Source organism: Glycine max, chromosome 15 (assembly GCF_000004515.6).
Source record: "Glycine max cultivar Williams 82 chromosome 15, Glycine_max_v4.0, whole genome shotgun sequence".
NCBI lineage: Eukaryota > Viridiplantae > Streptophyta > Magnoliopsida > Fabales > Fabaceae > Glycine > Glycine max.
In genome coordinates, this window is record NC_038251.2 from 19,355,215 (window position 1) to 19,377,423 (window position 22,209).

General features: G+C 33.8%; 1 protein-coding gene across 3 annotated transcripts; it reads right to left on the minus strand.

Moving 5' to 3' along the window:
- Nucleotides 1-244: 244 nt before the first annotated feature.
- On the minus strand, nucleotides 245-17,218 carry LOC100782676 (beta-galactosidase 11-like). Of its 3 annotated transcripts, none has more exons than XM_041009719.1 (5): nucleotides 16,931-17,218; nucleotides 16,603-16,721; nucleotides 16,430-16,489; nucleotides 15,642-15,785; nucleotides 245-781 (listed from the first exon to the last, which is right to left on the minus strand). In XM_041009719.1, the coding sequence occupies exons 1-5, from the start codon at nucleotides 17,115-17,117 to the stop codon at nucleotides 752-754; spliced, it is 540 nt and encodes a 179-aa protein (XP_040865653.1). In that variant the 5' UTR covers nucleotides 17,118-17,218; the 3' UTR covers nucleotides 245-751. The 3 variants fall into 3 exon arrangements, with proteins under 3 accessions (XP_040865653.1, XP_040865652.1, XP_040865654.1); XM_041009718.1 differs by lacking the exon at nucleotides 245-781 and adding an exon at nucleotides 966-1,175; XM_041009720.1 differs by lacking the exon at nucleotides 245-781 and adding an exon at nucleotides 966-1,175 and having other exon boundaries at nucleotides 16,603-16,744.
- Between the last annotated feature and the right edge of the window lie 4,991 nt (nucleotides 17,219-22,209).

Sequence of the window (22,209 nt, forward strand, 5' to 3'; positions counted from 1 at the left end):
ATCAAATAGTGAAAAATGAAAATGAAAATAAAATAATACTTTATTATTAGAATTAGAATTGATTACATGATGACTTAGATCGTGGGCATACAAATTTATTCCCAATATCGAGTACTAACAATGGAAAATTTTCACTATCTAGAACTAAAACAAAAATTTAAAGGAGATCTTTTGTAATTAACAAAAATTAAATTTTTTATTAGAACTATAATTGAAATTTATATCTCTTAACAAAGCGAAAGAGCCAAATACTTTGGAAGAGCATCAAAGTTGCATCATAAAACAAGGTTCTTTTGCAAAATAAAAAATTGTTGTTGATTGACCATCGATAAGCAAGTCCATTTTCAAGCATGATCATGCATTTTGATCTAGTGAGTATACAACCAATTGCATCAAGTACCTATGGAAGAGTGGGAATTGGAAAGCAAAATAAATGAGTGCAACGCCACAGTCCACCCCCACAAGATCGGTACAACCATAAATAATGTCAAACAAATTTTAAGATAATTTTTTTAATTTAAATGAGAGACCTTTTTGTCAATGTAACATTTTTTTCAATACATGAGACTTTTTTATTCTTAACAAAAACTAATAACAAATATGTTTTTGTCACTGGGCCTAAAGATTAAGCTTTAGTTGCTTTATTCTTAGACCGGTTTTCCACCCCAATTTCCAAGCCTTTCCAAGTGAAATGCAAAGACTCCACAATCCATAGTTCACACAATCAGAAGCATAATCATAGCTTCAATTGCTAGGCCTTAGATGATGTCTCTCCTCTCAACTGTAACAAAGGAATCACAATGTAAAACAAAGGAAATAGAAAAAAAAATCACAAGTCTTCTGGAAAGAGGCTGGCCATGGAGAGAAAATAAGCAGTAGAGGATTTGGTTCCAAACATGTATAGTAGTTTTGAATACATTAATTTGATAAGAAGACATTTGAGACCAAATAAATAAAGAAGTACATAATACAAATTCACTTTTTAATACACTGAAATGCAAAGACCGTAGGAGATCAACTAACAAAAAAAGGAGCAATAACGAACGATACAAATATATGAAAGATTACAACATGTTTGTCGAAGCTTAACTAAACTTCACTGAATGGAAAACACAGAAATCTTCAAACACAACTTGTGCGAATAACCTAGTATGGGCTCTGCAAATCCGAGAATACTGTTTGCAAGGAAGAATGCAATTTTCAGTTTCAAAATAAAATAATTCATTTAGTTAAAAAAAGAAGATGAAAATCTAAAATCTGTATAGTGAAATATTTCTCAAATATGTTTTTCCTTCTTAACTACGTTGTGCACTTCAAACACTACCAATATAATGCAATCCAAAATCTTGTAATAAGTAGAAACAATGACTACTGAAGCTATATTCTTTTTTTAAGAACAAAATATGTAAAAAAAAAAATCAATTCTAGGAAAAATGTATTTTGAATTTCCAATAGAAGCATAAAGGGTGATTATTGAGTTTTGATTAGTAGTTGCACAATTTAAATTGTTCTTGACGTCAGGACTCCAGGAGGTGACAAAAAAAAAAAAAAGAAATCTGATCATAATGTTTGTTTGACCATTAAATGCATAATTAGACTTTTGTGAAAATATATATAGGAAGGAAGGAATAGGGTTCACAATATACCTTAATCGGAAATATGATCATAATGTTTATAGCCCACAGATATATGGGGAATGTGAGCTATGTTTAGCCAGTCGTCTCCTGTTTCTTTCTCACAACGCTTTTCTAACTTCGGATGACAACCAAAAATAGTCAATTGTTGCAAATTGGTAAGTCTCAGGCTCAATGGAAGACAAGTCAACTTGGAACAGTAAAAAATACTCAAATCACAAAGCAAGGGAAGGTTTCCAAAGCAGTCAGGCAATGATTCTAGCTTCGGTAGATTCTTTAATCTTAAGACCTTGAGGGACGTCATATCTTGTAAAGCTTGCAAATCTCCCACATCTCTGCAATTGGAAAGCCACAATTTCCAAAGGCGAGAAAAACCTGCCGACACGTTGAACTTACTACAATTGAATACTGAGAGAGAGTCCAACCCTTTTAGCAGTACTTCTTCTCCCAAAAATTGAGGACATTCATCAATTTCAAGTATGGAAAGGCTTGGGAACATGATTTTGCCCTCCTCCCTTGATAACCTTTTAAACTTTGGCAGACCACGGAAGGTCAGATCTTCTAGGGCCCTGAAAACTACTTCCCCATTGCTGGATTCCTCATCATAGAGGTATTCTACATTATTCATGTGTGATGCTCTTAGAATCTTTAGAGAAGGCAATTTCCCTAATGGTGGAAGTTGTACACAGTTTTCGCAATTCATAAGTATTAAAATTGATAAATGTTTGAGAGAAGGACTAGACATCCATTGTGGGAAACGGGCACCTTTATATCCTTCCACCTCTAATTTCCGAAGTTGTTGGGTATCAGGTTGAAGCACTTCAAGAATCCCCTCAACATTTTCTTGCAATTCAGAGTCTTCATTTCTTTCCCATGATAACCACAACTTATTCAACTGCTTACTTGACATATTGGCTTCTTTGGCATCCATTACACTTTTTACATTTCCTAGATGCTTGATGTCAAGATCTCTTTTAAGCTTCAATGGTCCCAGTTCTTCCAAACTGAATCCTTTTTCTTTGCCAACAATGAACTTGGTTAAAATCTTTAGGGAAGTCAGCATACCTATATGAGGAGGCAAGTTTGATAGTTTTGGGCAATCATTAAAAGACAATTGCTTTAGATCTTTTAAGCATATCAAATTGTTAGGCAACATTTTGAGATGAATGCAACGATCTAATTTCAATATTTGCAAATTCCACAATTTACATAGTGATTCTGGAAGAATTTCAAAACCACTCCCAGAGAGATTCAAGTACCTTAGATGTTTTAAAAGACCTATAGAAGATGACAATGTTTCTCTTTTTACAAAATCAAGTACCCGCAAAGAATTACATTTCAACACATCAGCATGAGGCGAAAGTTGGTCACCATAGAGATCTGGCAATATATAGGTCCTCAAAGATTTGACTAGATGCAACTGCGCTGAACTAGTGGATTCCTCATCTACATTTCGCATGGACCTATGATCTGATAGATGGAGTATTCTTTCATGCAAAGTAGTTACACGATTTTCTTCTGTAATGCAGCAAACATCTTCTGTAATAGATTCTGCAAGATCATGAACAAGATCATGCATCTTGAAACTTGTAACTTTGCCAAATTCATCTGTCTCAATATCCTGAAAAAATGATCTCCAATATAATTCATTCCATACATCATCACCAACATCTTCAACATCTAATTTTTCATTAGATGAAATGAATCCATTAGCCATCCAAAGTTCTATTAAATATTGCTTTCCTATTCTTTCATCTTTGGGAAATATTGCACAATAAGAAAAACATTGTCTGTGCTCAATTGGTAAGTTCAAGTAACTTAATCTCAGGACAGGAATTATGGAGTTTTCATTGTGTGGTAACTCCAAAAGTTTGCTATCCTTAACATTGAGCCACTCATTTTTGTTTCTTTTGAAGCGTAAAAGACCTCCTAGTGCTTTTGCAGCAAGAGGTACTCCCTGACACTTCTTTACTATCTCCTTCCCTACGTCTGCAAGCTCTACTTGTGCTTCCTCATTTGGTCCAAAGGCTTGTTGTTTAAACAATTCCCAACAATATTTGTCAGGTAGAATTGGTAATTCATGAGGACATACTGTTCCCAAGATTGTTGCTACCTTTGATTGACGAGTAGTGACTAAAATGGAAGCACCCTTGGCCCCACAAGACAATACAGATTTCAACCTCTCCCAATTCTCTTGCTTATCATCCCACACGTCATCTAAAACAAGCAAATATCTTTTTCTTTGAAGCATATCATGAATTCTTCTTTGTTGTGACCCTAGATCCAAATCCGTGCAAGCATGCCCAGATGCTGCTTCAATGATAGCTTTCATCATTCTCTCCAAACTGAAATCTTCTGAAACACATACCCAAATTCTTAACTCAAAGTGGTTGATTACCCTCTTATGATTGAAGATGAATTGGGCAAGTGTTGTTTTTCCAAGTCCACCTAGACCAGTTATTGGATAGACAGATAAATACTCAAAATGAGAAGCATCACCAATCAAAAAGTCTAAAATTTTATCCTTATCTTCTTCTCTTCCATAGACTTTTGGTTCAGTGACTCGAGAGACAGTTTGGCGCCACTCAAGGACTCGTCTTCTTCTCTCATGAACCATCTCAATTAAAGGAAACTTAGTCCTTTCCTCATCAATTTCCCTTAATCTCTCACTTATTCTTTTCATTTTCTTAGAAATTTTGTAATGAAAAACAACACGCTTGGGATGAAAAGAGGATAAGCAATAGCATTGTAGCTTGTTTAATGGACCACACTTGACCCCTTCGTACTCCAACCTCATTACTTCATAGGCACACTCATCAATGATGTCATCCAGGTTGTGAGCTGCATGTTTTAGCTTTCCCAACCAATCTTTTATATCTTTGTTTGAGAATTGTTTCTCCTCAGCATCTTCAAGTGTAGCCTTGATTGTAGTTAACAAGCCGGAAAGCCTTTCCAAGTCTTGATCAAAACCAAGAAATGGTTGCAACTCCTTTTGAACAAGTGAGTTCAAATTCCCTAACAAAGTTTCGATGACAAACTCAGCCATATTGTAACTCTTCAAGATTGAAATGCAAGAGGGATTGTATGAAGGGACAAGGCAGATGATTAACAAAGACAAGTTTTGTGCGGGCTTAAAATGTGAAATAGTGTGCTACTAAAGATGCATTGTTGGTATTGCTTGTAAGCAAGCCAAGGTTTCTCAAACCAGTAAGGCAGAGATCACTTATGAAGCAATCTTGGAATATTTTATAGATGCAGAAAAGCAGCTGCATGCACAAGGCAGCAAGTTCCCATAAGCACTGACGTGACTTTTAAATGTCCAAGGAGTTTGGAGTACTATTCTTATAGATGCGTAACTTCATGTTGGTGATTTACACAAAGAAAACTTGATCAACGTAATTCCTATTTTTTGATAAGAATCAAAGTAATTCCTTATATAAAATAAATTACACAGAGAAAGACTAAAACAATAGAAAAAAAATAAAGAACGAAAAAAAAAAAGACCATGCGCTTTCTCAATTAAAATAAATTAAAAAAATGGTGATTTAACAATATGCTTTGTAATTTGGTACACACACATATTGTTAGGTCTGTGTTAAAATCACATTTGGAATATATAAGTTGGATTTTTACTTATGTACAAAATGTGATTTTTGATGTCACAAAAAAATTGCTCTTGTAGATTTTATTCTTATTGTCGATTAGTAGTGCTTGCTGTAGAAAGTTCTCCGGTAGCAATGGCTGCACGAGAGCTTGAAATCATTGGAAAAATGATCTGAGAAAATGTTTGTATTGGATCATCAAGGTTTGTATTGGTCTGTTCAGATCTACCTGTATGTTCTGTTCTTTTTTTGGTGTGTGTTTCTATAAAACAACATTTATCTTAGTCTCTATCGAAAATATCTTTTTGTATTATATGGGTTTGAATCCAAAAATAGTCTCTTTGTATATGTAAGGATAACGCTGCGTGAAATGCCTCTCCTCATACCTTTGCATAGCGAGAAGCTTCCAGACACTGGAGTATGTTAGTATTATTTGAGATTAGTGTTCTTTTGGAAGTATGTGAGATTTTAGTTTCGATTAACGATATTTTATATACGAATTACTGTTTAGATTGTTTATGAAGTGTTTTATAACTTTTAATTTGTAGATGTATTATTTATATTTCCGGATATGCAATAAGTAATAGGCATTGGCTGTAGATACTCACTTTTTCTGTTCTTTCTTTCCTTTTTCATGTTATATTTCTTTTGTGGATGGCTGCCATTTTTATTTTTGAACGATATCATTATTTTGTAAATATATTTTATGACATTTTTTTGTAATTATGCTTTGCTTTTGGTTTAAGGTTGCTGAGAATCTATGGGGCACTGGCTTCTTGGTTGCTCAATCAAAAGTTTAGTTCGAAAGACAGTTATTACATGTTGATATTGGGGGCAAGACATTTGTGATACAATAATTTAAGTGAACAAAATTAACAAATGCTCGATTGAATTGGATTTCTTTCTCAAGAAAAAAGATTAAGAAATAATTTTTTTCATTGAACACTATAATTGAATATATCACTAAAGAAAAAAAGGTTTTTACATTTTCTGGTTCAACTTATTTTTGCACCGTTGTATGATTAATTTTAAGTGATTCCTATGCAATTGTTATGCCCAACATAGTGTGGCTGTAAAGGAGTTATTTTGATAATCAACCTCATTAGTTCTGTAAAATCTATTACTTCTATTATCTATTATTACTCCTTTACAAAAGAATGTTGGTCTTGGACACGTGTCACTTTATTGAGAGAGAAAGCCATCTCTTTCTTGGGGAAGAGAAAAAAAATCCTATTATGTGCCTACAAACTGTAGACTTCTACTCACACAAAGAAAATACGGCAAAATTGAGAGAGGAAAAACCTTCATTTTTTGACAGAAGAGAAAAAAAGCATACCATGTGTTGTGTGACTATACACTTTTGCGGTCAAAATGAACACTATTGCAATTTTCATACTGAAGTTTTTAGTAATATCAAATCAAAGAACAAAAGTAAGTTTTGTCTTTTTATTTTTCCCTTTTCATCTATAACTTCTACAACCTTCTATTACTTTTCTTTTTCTCTACTTTCCTCTTTTACTTCTTCTCTATGTAGCTCCCTCTTTTCCTTTTCCTATTTTCTATTCTCATCCTTCTTGGCAACTCCTCTCATTGCTCTCTACAATGCAAAACGCACGTCGGTAACTGGTAAAAAATGTTAGTTTCAGTCATATGTGATTTTCGTGTTTGATATTTTTTTCTCACAACTGATATTCAAATGTTTTCTTTTTCTCTCCTTCTTGTCTTCTCGTTTGCTTGCCTTCTCGTCGTCTCCCACACAATACACATGGCATTCCTGTCGTAATGGGTAATCTAGGGTTTTCATTTTTTCATTCGGATTTTTTTTGCTTTTGATTTTCTATTTCTCACAAAATCATCTCCTTTTGCATTTCATGAAAATCTCTCCTCCTCTGTTGTTGGTAGAGAGCATGCCTATTGCTTGACCCTGCATTTGCTTTTCTACAAGGATTTTTCATACCTTTGTTGGCCTTTGTTTTTACATATTACTAGTACTTTTGTTTTTCTGGGCTTGTATGTTTCCTGTTATTGAAAAGCTTCATGGGGCAACATTGAATTATTCCACGTATGACAAAGAGTTGTACGCACTGGTAAGAGCTTTGCAGACATGACATCACTATTTATGGCCAACGGAATTCATAGTTCCTTCTGACCATCAAAGTTTGTACTTTCTAAAATCTTAAGGTAAGCTTCAAAAGAGACATACCAAGTGGTTGGAATTAATTGAGATGTTTCCTTATGTGATCAAGTACAAGAATGGTAAGGAAAACATAGTGGTTGATGCTTTGTCCAGAAGGTATGCTTTGCTTACTTCCTTGCAAACTAAATTGCTTGGTTTTGAGTTTGTGAAAGACTTGTATGCTACTAATTTTGACTTTGGCAAAGTATGGGGTTTTTGTTCTAAACATGCTTTTGGGAATTATTATAGACATGATGTTTTCTTATTTCAGAAAAATAAATTGTGTGTGCATATGTGTTCCTTGCGTGAAATGTTAGTTTGAGAAAGCCATAGTGGTGGAATGATGGGACATTTTGGTGTGGAAAATACTTTAGAAATTCTGCATGAGCATTTTTATTGGCTTAACATGAAGCATGATGTGCAATCTATTTACGACAAGTGCACACCATGTAAAAAAGGAAAATCTAAAGTCATGCCCCATGGTTTCTATACACCTTTGTCTATGCCTAATCACCCTTGGATTGATTTTTCAATGGATTTTGTGTTAGGACTACCTCAGTCTCAAGGTGGTAAAGAAAATATATTTATTGTTGTTGATAGGTTTAGTAAAATGGCGCATTTCATTGCATGTTCCAAAACCAATGATGTAACACATATTGCTAATCTTTTCTTTAAAGAAGTAGTGCGCTTGCATGGATTGCCAAAAACAATAGTACAATAGAGATGTGAAGTTCCTAAGTCACTTTTTGAGAACTTTGTGAAATAAGCTGGGAACAAAACACTTGTTTTCCACTGTTGCACATCCTCAAACGGATGGACAAACTGAAGTGGTAAATAGGACACTTACCACCTTGTTGTGTGCTAATCATTGAACAGAATTTGAAAAACTGGGAGAAATGCTAACCACATGTTGTGTTTTCTTATTGTAGGTATGTTCATTCTACTACTTCTTATTCTCCTTTCGAAGTTGTGTATGGCTTTAATCCTTTGACTCCTTTGGATATCTATTAGTCATCATTTACGACTAACTTTTGTGTAGAAAAGTTTTATAAAATGTATATTTGTTTCCCAATTTATGGTTCTTTTTCTAGGATTGTACATATTTTAAGTTTAGTTTGCTTTTGATCAGTATAAATGCCCAATAGTGTGAATTTAATGTGTTTTTAACTTCAGTTTCAGAGAAAAAGGATGAAAATTGTGAAGGCTTGCAGCTGATGTCTCGCTAAGCGAGGCTTGTGCGCTTAGCGAGAATTATGCACTAAGCGAGGCACTTAGCCCGCATAGCGAGTTGGGAGAATCTGGAGGAGAATCTGAGAAGCATCTGCGCGCTGAGCGCGTCATCAGCTCACTAAGTGAGTCGTTTGTCTCTTCCTGCGCTAAGCGTGCCCAGCTCACCCAGCGGATTTTCACTAACTCGCGCTAAGCACGAAAATGGCGCTAAGCGAGCCTTCATGGACAAAAAGCCCTTTTTAAGGCTGAAGTTGGAAAAATCATAAGAGAGGTATTCGAGAAGCATTTGGCTAATTCAGAGCGTAGAGAGCATAACAAAGGCGAGAAAAATAGAGCAAGGAAGCCAAAAACCTCAACTTTCAAGAAGATCTTAGGTTTAAGAGAAATTTCTAGGTTCCTAGAGGTGGATGAGACATCCCCACCACTATGTAATTTGTTAATTTCGTATTAAACCCTCACCTTGTAGCTGAAAGGTGCTGCCTTATGATGGAAGGCTATGTATCTCTGTTGGGGAATTCTACTGAACATGATGTAAATTCTTTACTATCTATTTAAAGTTATTTTATGTGTTCATTGCTTCTATCTGTACTTAATTATTGCATGCTTTTGGCCTGATCATCTATTTGTGTGCAAAGTTAGGATTTTTAGCATTGGAAAATGTATTAATCCTTAGAACTGGATAGAGCTCGAGAGGCAGAGGTGGCACAAGGCATTGACTAGGCAGTCGGATAACCACATTGATGTTGCCCTGGTCAAGAAGTTTTACGCTAACTTGTATGATCCAGAGGATAAGTCCCCAAGGCAGTGCAGGGTGCGGGGCAAGCTAATAAAGTTTGGTGTTGCAACTCTTAATGAGTTCCTAGAGACCCCCGTGGTTTTGGAGCCAGGGGAGCGATACTCTACTTACTCCAAGTTCTATCACACGCATTCGGACCCGCAGAAGCTAGCATCGAAGCTCTGCATCCTAGGGCAAGGATTTGTTCTTAACACTGAGGGAGCACCTTGGAAGCTTCTGAGGAAGGACCTAATAACTCTTGCTCAGACCTGGAGTGTTTTATCATATTCTAACCTTGCCCCTACTTCTCACACGCTCAATCTTAATATGGACAAGGCGAGGTTAATTTACGGACTAGTGATGAAGATGGGCATGGACGTGGGCTCCATCATGAGCATAACCAAAGGAGTCATCCCTAACTCACTCACTTTTGAGTCCCTGAGCTCGGCCATTAACTTGGCCTATATCAGGAAGAACTGCTAGAACCCGGATGATCCGACCATCACATTTCCCGAGTCGCGCAAGGCTAGGGCTCGGGGACCCTCAAATACTTCCACCTCTACCCCAGCTCCCACTCCAGCACCAACACCTGCACCTGCTCCAGCTCAAGCACCCATAACACCCTTCGGCCCCTCCACTTCGAGCATAAACGCGATTGTGCCGATGCTGTAGAGCCTCCACCACAACTTATGCCTGATTATGCAGAGCTTACATGACTTGGCTCAGCAGCGGCCCATCATCAGCATGGAAGATTTTATGGCCCAGGTGGCCTGGCCAGGAGTCCAGCCTTCTTTTGCAGGGGGAGCTGAGGATCCTACAACCCAAGAGCCACAGCCAGAGCCGGAGGCTGAGGAGACACCGGAGGACACTCCTATTGCCATGCCTATGGAGGTCACAAATGAGGGAGATGGCACTGTCGACACAGATTACATAGCGAATATCATAGCAGCACAGAGCACCTAGGACCCTTGGCCCACTCTAGCATAGGACACCACACCTATGCCAGCCCAGGATGCCCCCACATCACCTCAGGACGACCCAGCATCGACTCAGGAGGAGTGATGACAAGATTCCATTTTATTTTTTTGATATTTAGACAACTTTTCCATTTTTAGTTTCAGTTTTAATTATTTACTTAGCACTTTTACAGCTTTTTGAACAGTTTATGGTTTTTAAACTATGCACAATGGTTTTTTGTTTTTGAAACATCTTTTGGTTTTAATTGTTGGTGTTTGTTGATTTGGTTTGAATTGGATTGATTGCATGAATTGAGTGATTTGCGATACTAGAAGAGAAAGAACATGAAATTAGGGGCGTGAGTGAAAATGTTAGTTTGTTTGACAGGTAAATAGCAAAGGTAATCATTGGCTATAACCCGATGAGATGTGTGAATCTAAATTGTGAGAGAACGACTAGCATCAAGTACTGATTTTTGCATGAATCTATTAATACTAAATGAATGCAAGATTTGGAAATGATGAAGGCCATGATTGATCTGATTTAGCCACTTAGCCAAACAGCCTTACCTTGTTCATGAATGATTAAAACCTTGCACCCATTTTGAGGTTGAACATGATTGAATGAGTCTTTGAACCCTAAGTCTGATTGAAATTATTAGCTCTGTTGACCTTTCCTTAGGTTATAGGAGAGCATTATGGTTTAAGACAAATTTGTCCCAAATTTGGGGGAGAGTGTTTGGGTGATTTTGATTGCAGGAATGAAAGCAACAACCACATAAAACTTTATAAAGCAGCAGTAAGCATAAACTGCTTAAAAAAAAAGATGAAAATTTCAAGAATAAGTGAAGTTGTGTGTTGTTGCTTGAGCTGAATGTCTATTATGCTTATGGCATATCAATAAAAGCTGGGAATTAAAGAAGAAGGTGATCTAAGGATGAATGCTCTTCTAGAACCTAAGTTTTGCATCCTAGAAAAACAATGAATAGTTTGTAGCCCAGCTGCATTACAAGCCAAGAAAGTCCTTTAGATTCATTTTTGTGTGTTTGTGATTGTATGGAATGCGATGAAGAGCAAAAGTTGAGACTTGTGTTGGTTGTTGATTGGAAGAATTACCTTAAACACTTATGCTTATGAGAGAAACAGTGGTTGTGAGGATTAAGCTTGGTTACCCTTCCTTGATATCTGTCATGCTTGCTAGCTTATTTCATTTGTGCTGCTTAATAGACATGTTCATATCTTTGAAATACTGCATATCTTTGTGAAAGGTTGTTGGTTATAGCATTGCTAGTTTTCTCTGTTCATGTGATTGAAACTTTTGAAACAAACATGATTTTTGCTAACCACTGTTGATTTCCTTCACTTAAGGACAAGTAAACTGTTATTTCTTTGCTTGAGGACAAGCAAAACTGTAAATTTGGGGGAGTTCGTTAGTTGTTATTCGTAAGTTAGTTTGGTATTGAAAATTTGCAAGGAAATAGCATTATGCCTCCAATTTATGGTTCTTTTTGTAGAAATTGTACATATTTTCTTTATTGTGTGATTTTATAGGGTAGAAACTCCATTTTTGTGACCTAATGTTGAATCCAACTTAGTTTCAGGCGAAAGTATAGAAGGTTAAAGCAACTGATGACTCGCTTAGCGAGGCAGATCCGTCCAGCGAGATGCATCCACTTAGCGAGGCATCCAGCTCACTTAGCGGATGGGAAATCCTAGAAGGGGATAAGTCAGAGATCTGCGCGCCCAGCGTGCATCCAGCCCGCCCAGCGAGGTCGTTGTCTCTTCTTGCGCTCAGCGCGCTGACTCTCGCTAAGCGAAAGTTCACTAACTCTCGCTCAGCGAGACATGCTTACTGAGCGAGCCTTCAAAAGCTGAAGAGTCCAAGAGCCTTTAAAACACTGAAGTTGGTGGAATTTCAAGAGAGAATCGGTTGAGAGCAGCAAAAGCGAGCTTAGCTCCAGGAAAACAGAGAGATTTAGGGTTTAAAAGCTGGAGGAGACATTTTCCATCATCTTCTTCCAATTTCTTTCAGCAAAAATAGTTTCTTTCTTGTAGTTTTGAAGCTTTGCTTATAATGGAAGGCTAAACCTCTTTGTTGGGGAGTTACTATTGAACATCTTGATGTAATATTCTCACTATCTATTTAATGTTATTTCTCTGTATTCATTGCTTCTATCTATGCTTATTTTACGTGCTGGTGGCTACCCATTTGTATGTGTAGTTAGGCTTTTTAGTATTGGAAAATGCTTTAAAACCTTAGAACTTGATAGAGCAAGCTAGAAATTTGTATGTCTAGGAATGGAGTGCAATGATCTAGTCCATTTTACACTGTAGGCTTAGTACAACTCTTTTAGAACAAGTTTGTTGAGGAATCAAGAACAAAGGCTAGAGTTAGGCTCATTCATGTAAAGTTCAAATAGATTTTACAGTACAGACTCAACATTTGCTTTTATTTCAATCCTTATAAGTGTTTACATATTGAATGTACATGGCCTAGATGAAACAAATTCCCTGAGGATATGATACTCGGTCTAATCGTTTTATAATACTTGTGCGAATCGATATGCTTGCCGACCACTTGAACAAAACCCTTGCCTTGTTGCACAAACCAAGAAAACTAAAAATTGTTGATGAGATCGCTACTCTAATGCATGATGAATATGTGTAGTCATTGCTCAAACTAGTTATCACATTTCTTTAGATTATCTACTTTAATCATGTTAGTCTCTTAGTTATTTATCTAAGTTTTTATTTTTATTTTTTTTCCTCATCTTCAATCATGCAAATTATCTATATAAAGTTGGTTTCAAATTATGCCATTATGTCATCTATCTTGAATGTTTTATTTAAGGAATAACAACAAAGATTCTACGTGCACAATGTGTCATAGGAAGGAATTAACAACTTTATAAAGAATTTTAAAAAAAAATAAATTTAATATAAAATTAACAACAACATATGCAAATAATAATTTTTATAAAAAATTAATATATATATATATATATATATACATATATATATATATATATATATATATATATATACACACACATTAATAAACAAAGAAATTTAAAATAATTCAAAAAACATTGTCTAAACCATTCAAAAAAACCGGTTAAGAAAAAACTGATTTCTTAATTGAGTTTTAAGAAGAAAAAAAAAACCACGTTTAAAAATTGATTAACTACAAAAGCAAAAATTAAACAAATAAAAGGTGAGAAATTGGGAATAGTGTTTTGTGTCATCCATATAAATAATTTTTTAGATGTATTATTTGGGTAAATAATTCATCTTTTAAAAATTATTTGGGTAAAAAACTCATCTCAATCAACTCTCACTCTTTCATTCTCTTTTCACATTTCTCTTCCGCTTGGACTCTAGTACTGACTTAATTTTCAGTCTCTTTACACTGTATTTTGGAAACTAAACTGGTTAAAATGTTTCTCACCTTCTACTCTACATTTCATGGGAAAAAAAGTCAAGAATTATCATTTTCGTTTACCATAATATGATTGGTTGTTATTCTAATTCATTCCCTTTTTCTCTATCTTTTCATTATTTTATTTTGTTGCGATTTTTTGCTATACTTTCAATTTAATAGCAAAATTTTGATAAGGTGGAGTTGATTAATGATGATAGGCATCACCATACTTTTATCAAAACATAATTTATTTATTTTGAATGATTAAATTATGTTTCTTGTTTTTATTTTAATTTTTTTATTATTAGCAAATCATCGATGAAGGGACTCAAAAGAAATAAGTTTGCTTTCTAGAGACAACCCTCATATTCCTTAGTCTTGTATTAGAGTTCAATCCATTTTAAAAAAACTATACGAAAAATGTTGGAGATAGTCAGGGACAACTCCATAACTTTGTTAAAAGGGGCTAGAATTTTTTTTTTTTTGTTTTTTGTTTTAGATCCATAGCACACAATAATTACAAGAAAATAATTACTTTTAAAAAATAATTTGAAATATTAACCGAAAGCATTCACAATACTATTAGTAGAAAATAAACACAAGAAATGGAGTAAAAGATGTATTTGTTTACTAATTTGTACAATGATACAATAATATATATATATATATATATATATATAGAGAGAGAGAGAGAGAGAGAGAGAGAGAGTAGAAACTAGTTAATAAAGGAAAATATATAACATGATTTTATTTGATATGATTGTCAAAAAATAAAAGAACATGATCTCATATAATTACACAATCCTTATTATTACACTATCACAGGTGGAATCAATCAAAATTTCTTATAATTAAGTTATCACACTAACATGAATATATGATGATGGAATCAATTATATGAGAGGTTTCAAGAAGTTAGAGAGAGAATAGCTCTCAAGAAAAAATCTATATTATTCTTTCTTATTTTTTTAATAAGGGGAAGCCAATTTATATAAAAGTGGGTAGGTAAGTCACTAATAGTTATCAGACTATCAGAATTAAGTATAAAAAAAACAATGTAACTTTTTTCAAGCTAAATAACAAAATCAAAAACAACAAACTAAGTAACGATTACTTCAACAACAATAATTAAGGTTATGAGGAAGGGATCTTCCATTCTTTGCATTCCCTCAGGGCTAGGACCCCTGCCTGCCCCCCTTTCTATTTGTCCAGGGAGATAGTTACATGTTATGATGCCATGAGTATTTATTTCTTTTATGTATTAATTTTTGTTTTCACATTTATTTTTAAATTACACCATGTTCTTTTTTATAACCTATTTTGTTATCTCACCAAAAACAATTAAAGAATTGTGTGTATTATATGCACGAAGGAATTTAAGCTTGAAACATTTTCTGTCCCAACATATATCTTACTTCCATTAGTGAATCCTATTGCATGGTAAGAAGCAAATATGGAATCCTCCCAGGTATAAGTTCACAAGAGAGAAAAAAAGATCTCATTCACCTTAAAAAAAAGTACACAATTGATGTGAAGAAAATTTCATGATTTTTAATATCAACAGCAGAAGAAACAAATTTATCACAATAGAAGCCAGTGCAAGTGTTTATCTGTTACCCCAAAGATGAAAAAAATTAATTTAACAAAAGAAATGAAGTGAACACACAACTGTCTGAGTGCTGCTTTTAATTTTCTATATTTTTTAAAAAGTTACATGTCATTGAAGATTAAAATAATCATAATATTCATAGAAAAAACAAAAAGAAAACCAAGGTATGCTAATGGACTATCAGAAGATTTCATTTTAGTATTATACAGCTTTCAAGATGAAGAGTGAGACTGCTTACCACTAGATATGGGGCATTGTCTTCCTTGCACATCACCCAAGGGACCCCAGTTCCCATTTCCACAGCCAGTTTTGCAGCCCAATTCACATAGTTTTGACCAGTAGCTCCTTGCAACTTACTCTGTGCCCCATATTCATTCTCAATCTAAAACAACAAACACATGGTGAATCATAAATGCATCATTAAATAATGAATATTATGTCACATGTACAAGCTATATAAATAATCATGAATTAACTTATTTCATAAACTTATGACCCAACTTAACATAGTTGGGCAGCTTTCTCATTTCAGGACCTGGAACTGGAATTTCTCATTTCAGGACCTGGAACTGGAAGCAGAGTAAAGTTACACAGCCAGTTTGTCAATAAGTTCTAAATCATCCGTTTAAACTTTTATTATTACAAGATTAACCATGCAAATCAAAATCCAGTGCATGTTCCATTTCATGGAGAGAGAAAAAAACAAAGGAATTAAACATCACAGAAAGGTTCAAAATGACAATGAACTTCCACATCTCAAAGATTTATGCATTTATAACTTCCAACTATTCCAGATCACCGCTCTGGGGTGTCTGAACAAATAGCTGAAGAAAGAAAATTGAACACTTTGATCATAATACATGAACATAATGTTAGGGTTAATTATTCAGGGGAATGGGGGAGGATTGACTAATATGAAAATAATGAAAAAAGAGAAGAGGCATACTAGGTTTTTCAGGCTTGGCGTCGACCCATTTGGAGAGAGCAAGCTATAAACAAAATAAAATCAATAGATAGCTAACTTACAGGGATATATGCAGAATTGAAAATGTCACAAGCTTTCTCATAAAAGGCAGCCACATTTTCCTGAAATCATGCTACTTATTATCAATTTGAGCAGCAGTAGTACTGTTTATACAAATCTACTTTAAATAAAATAGAAAATACAATTCAAGCTACAAGCAAATCATTAATTCAACCTTTTGGCTTATCTTTGCTACCAGTAAACTGGTTTCCCATGAAACAAATATCTTAACTTGCAAGGCGAACAAATCTGGCAAACAGTCCTCTTCATATGGGATGCTTCCAAAATCTTTCACTGCAATATTAAAATCATTATGCCTACAAGAAGAGTAAGATGAATGATGAATCAATTTTCTACTTCTGCAAACAATATGTTCTTAGAATATCTGGCGGAAGATATTTCATCAGTAGAAAGAAGACTTATGATATCATTCATGGCTGTTAAATCATTGTGAATAATTATTTAACCTAAAAAAAAAAGCAGAGGATAGGAAAACTCCATACATGGGCAAAGGCAAAGGTCGTGGTCAGGGATAGGGTTGTCATCACGAATCCAACACGTCTCTCTCCAACGACAAGGAAAAACTCTAACAACAACAATTGAAACTTCGGTGCGAAAGAAGGAGGAGAAATGGAACATCTGATTGGACACATATGACCCACAACATAGTTTCGCCATGACGGAGGCCATGACAGCGGAGATGAAGACCTTTTTCTGAGATGAAGGGGGTTACGCGGCTAGGGATGAAGGGGGTTACGCAGCTAGGGTTCTGAGATGAAGGTTTTTGGAGATAAAATACAATTTAAAAAATACAATCAAAGATGTGTTGTGTTAACAAGCGATGTTATATTGAATGCTTGTATGAGTATACTACGACATTGTTTATGGCAACGTAATCGTTTAATGAGCCACTCAAATACCACTACGGTCTTTGCCAAGAACGATGTCGTTCGTTTTGTGATATTTACAAAAATGTCACCACGTGTATTTTACAACGGTCCCCGAATAACCGATGTCGTCTTCTAGTAGTAGAATGTTGTTTTTCTAGTAGTGTTATGACTTCTTGGTGTTATAAAAAATAAACAAATATTGATTTTTAAATTTTTTTAATTAAATTAATAACTTACAAAAATAATTTAACATGACCTTTATTTAGTTAGAAAATAATTAAATTTGAGAAGTATTTTGTTAAAATATTCTGCAAACATTCATTAAATTGTTTTTAAAAAATATATTAGATGATATCAAGTAAATGATAATGTTTAAAAGTTTATTGCTTCGATTAGATATTACGGTGTTTTTTTATCATTATCAAGTTGTTATTTAAATGGTATTCCACTCAGAAAATAAAATATTTAAATGGTACTCCCCCCCCCCCCCCCCCCCCGCTTACATTATTAAATTAGTTTAAATATTTAAACATTTATTAATTAAATAAAAAACTTTAGGAAAATTAACTGATTTTATCTATTATAGTTTTAATATGATATTAAATTATAATTTTTATTTAAAATGAAAACTCCTTTATTTTAACGCATTATATAGATTGATTAAAAAAAAGTGTTAAATATTCCGCAAACATTTATTAAATTAAAGATGATGTTTACAAGGTAATTGTTTTGATTAAATATTATAATATTTTTTTTATCGTTGTTTACGTTGTTATCTAAATGGTACTCCATAAATTCACCCCCCAAAAAATGGTACTCCATAATATGTATTACTTTAAATATTTTTTTTATTTAAAAGTGGACTTATTTTAATAAATATTTAAATAACTTTAAATGGTAAATATATATTAGCAAATTAAGTCAAATAATTTTAATTGATAAAATATATAAATTTAGATGATAATTAATTTAGGCAAATTAAATAATTTTCACTATTATATTAATTTATATATTAAGTAATAAAATTTAGAAAAGAAAAATACAAAAATTCAATGACATTTTATCATAATTCAAAATTCTTGCACAGACTTTCATTGAAAATAATTTTTAATTATTCCAAAATCTTATTACAATTTAAAAGATTATGTATTTTGAAAGATCTTAAATGAGATTTTAAGTTAATAACTATCGTATTTTTAACTAATTTTGTTATTTACTAATTAAAGTGTGGATAACGAATATAAGTATGAACAATTAGGTATTCAACACAAAGTGATTGAAAATTAAAGTTAACTTTCACGCATGTATGAATTTGGGTATGTCATTTTTTTTAAAGTATAAGTTTGGGAATATGTACTACAGTATACTACTCATACCTTACCTATTATTATACTTAATTATAGAAGAAAAAATTAATGCTACTATACATATTATAAATATTAGTAATAGTTTCAATTCTTATTTTTATTTTTCCTCATCTTTTTGTTTTAAATATAATAAGTATCAAATATTTTTTTCAATTATTTATATTGGAAAATAATAATTAATGATTTAAATTTTATTATACTTTATGATACATGATTGATATGTAACACGAAATTCGTATTATTTTTATCATTTTTTTACATTATACTTCATGTATATCATGCAAAGCTTGAATTTAGAATTTAATTTAAAAATGTCATTTCATAAAAATATTTTGTTTTATTGTAACTAATAACTCTTATTTTAGATTGTTTGAAATATTATTTCAGGATAATTATTTAAATTACTGTCTTACATAAGCTAACTAAATTTTACTTCTATCATTCATTGTATTTTAAAAATCTTAGTTAAAAATTTATACAATCAACTATATATTGATAATGGACAACAGTAATTAATAATTAGAAATATTATACTTTAACTGTAAATAACTATTAATGCAAATTTAAAAAGAATATTTGACCCGTGCATGACATGGGTCACCCCATCTATTATATAGATAAGTTGTACAATAACTTATCTACCCTTTGAGGCTTAACCCTTATTTAGAACCTCACTTTTAAATTAAGGGGTGGTGTTTGAAATGACTTATATACCTTTTATTTTTCGTTGGGAGAAACATGGCACTTGCTCAGAGTTAGGATCTATTTGGAAGTATTTTTCTAAAAATACTTCTAAGGGAAAAAATAAGAAGTAAAAAAAGAAAATGAGTTTCTTCATAAGGGAAAAAATAAGAAGTAAAAAAGAAAATGAGTTTCATTATAAGTTAAAATGAGCTTTCAATTATTTAATTTAATTTTTAAAAATTCTCTTATATAATTTCTTTAAAAGATGAGAGGACGTGTATAAATTAAATTAGCTAATAGTTAGTTGATGAAGAACTTGTAAAAATATACATACACTGATCTAAACATGCAAATAAATTTAAATAGCATATTTAGATCAAACAACGGAAATTAAAAGGAATTACGAGCGTACCTCCAGTCATTGCAAATCGAATGGGAAGCGGCTCACACACGAACCTGAAAGACAGTTTTGTTCTTCCAGACCCTTACTCACTCTGAATAGATGGTGTATTTTTTTTTTCTGAATAGAGAAGTGGGTTTGGTGATACAAAACTGAGAGCACCCCATCCTATTTATAGAGTCTGTCCATCACAGAGCTCTCTCAACTTGTTATCAGAACGTGAGATAGGAAGTTATCAGACGTGAGATAAGAAGTTATCAGTACGTGAGATGATGGGTACGTGATTTGTTACTGAAGGTGGTTGCAAATATATTTTGCAAAGATATGGGATGGATGGGATGGAAAATAGACCAGATTCAAAATAACTAATTTTTTCAAAAATAATAAAATTAATTAATTAAAAGAACGTGGAGGTGAACGTGCACTTCCAACATTCTCCCACTTGGTCCATTTAACCCAACATCAACCGTAACAAGAAACATAATATATGAGTCATGGCGATAGGTCCTCTGATGATGAGTAGTATCTTCCATGTACCACAATATATCAAGTCTCTCAACACTAGCTCTCAACTTAATGAATAAACCATATGTTTATTCTATATCTAAATCGAATGATTTTTCTCGAAATAAATAAATATGTGCACAAAACGATATGAGAAAATATCTAACTGAATAAGAGTTTCATTGAAAATAACAAATGTACGTACAATGAAATTACATCATGGAACCAAGTCCCATTCGTACTACATGATCCTTAAAATTCTTTGGTGGCATGCCTTTAGTTAAAGGATCAGCAATCATTAACTCAGTGTTGACGTGTTCAATGACCACTTTCTTTTCTTTAACACGTTCTCTTATGGCTAAGTACTTGATGTCGATGTGCTTACTTCGACTTCCACTTTTGTTATTTTTAGCCATAAACACCGCAGCAAAGTTGTCACAATACAACTTTAATGGCCTAGAAATAGAGTCCACAACTCTAAGGCCAGATATGAAACTCTTCAACCATACACCATGCGAGGTAGCCTCAAAACAAGAAATGAACTCAGCCTCCATAGTGGAAGTAGCAGTCAAGGTTTGTTTGGCACTTCTCCAAGATACAGCTCCACTGGCTAACATAAAAATATAACCAGATGTTGATCTTCGTGAATCAACGCAACCAGCAAAGTCTGAGTCGGAGTAGCCAATCACTTCCAGACAATCAGTTTGTCTGTACATGAGCATGTAATCTTTTGTTCCTTGAAGATATCTCATCACTTTCTTTGCAGCTTTCCAGTGGTCAATACCTGGATTACTTTGATATCTTCCCAAAACTCCAACAGCGAATGCAATATCAGGTCTAGTGCAAACCTGAGCATACATAAGGCTTCCGACTGCTGAAGCATATGGAATATTTTTCATGTGTTCCTGCTCAAAATCATTTTTGGGGCATTGACTCAAAGCAAGTTTGTCACCCTTCACAATGGGAGCTACACTTGGTGAACAATCTTTCATATTAAATCTCTCTAAAACTTTGTTGATATAGGTTTCTTGAGACAAGCCTAAAATGCCTCGAGATCTTTCTCTATGGATCTTTATGCCTATGACATAAGATGCCTCTCCCATATCCTTCATATCAAAGTTCTTTGAGAGAAATTGTTTCACCTCATATAGCATACCCTTATCATTAGTCGCAAGCAGAATGTCATCTACGTATAATACAAGGAAACAAATCTTACTCTCACTGACCTTCTGGTATATACAGTGATCCATGACATTCTCTTCAAAGCTAAATGAAGAAATGACCTCATGAAATTTTAAATACCATTGGCGGGAGGCTTGTTTCAATCCATAGATGGACTTATTAAGCTTGCAGACTAAGTGCTCACCAACACTAGATAAGAATCCCTCAGGTTGTTTCATGTAAACCTCTTCTTCTAGATCACCATTCAGGAATGCCGTTTTCACATCCATTTGATGCAGCTCAAGATCAAAATGAGCTACTAATGCCAGAATTACTCGAAGAGAGTCTTTCTTAGATACAGGGGAAAAGGTCTCTCTGTAATCGATTCCTTCTCTTTGAGTGAATCCTTTAGCAACAAGTCTTGCCTTATGTCTCTCAATGTTGCCTTCTGAGTCTTTCTTAGTTTTGAAGACCCATCTACATCCGATGGCTTTTACACCAACAGGCAACTCAACGAGATCCCAAACTTGGTTAGATGCCATAGAATCCATCTCATCCCTCATAGCATTATACCACAAATTTGATTCCTTAGAACTCATGGCTTGTGAAAACGTCTCAGGATCATTTTCGGCTCCAATGTTGTAGTCTGATTCTTGTAGGTACACTACATAATCACTAGGAATTGCTGTCTTTTTTATTCTAGTAGATCTTCTTAATGTTGTTTGGTCATCTTGCTGAGGAACTTGTTCAACTGGTTCTTCACCAGTTTGTTCAAT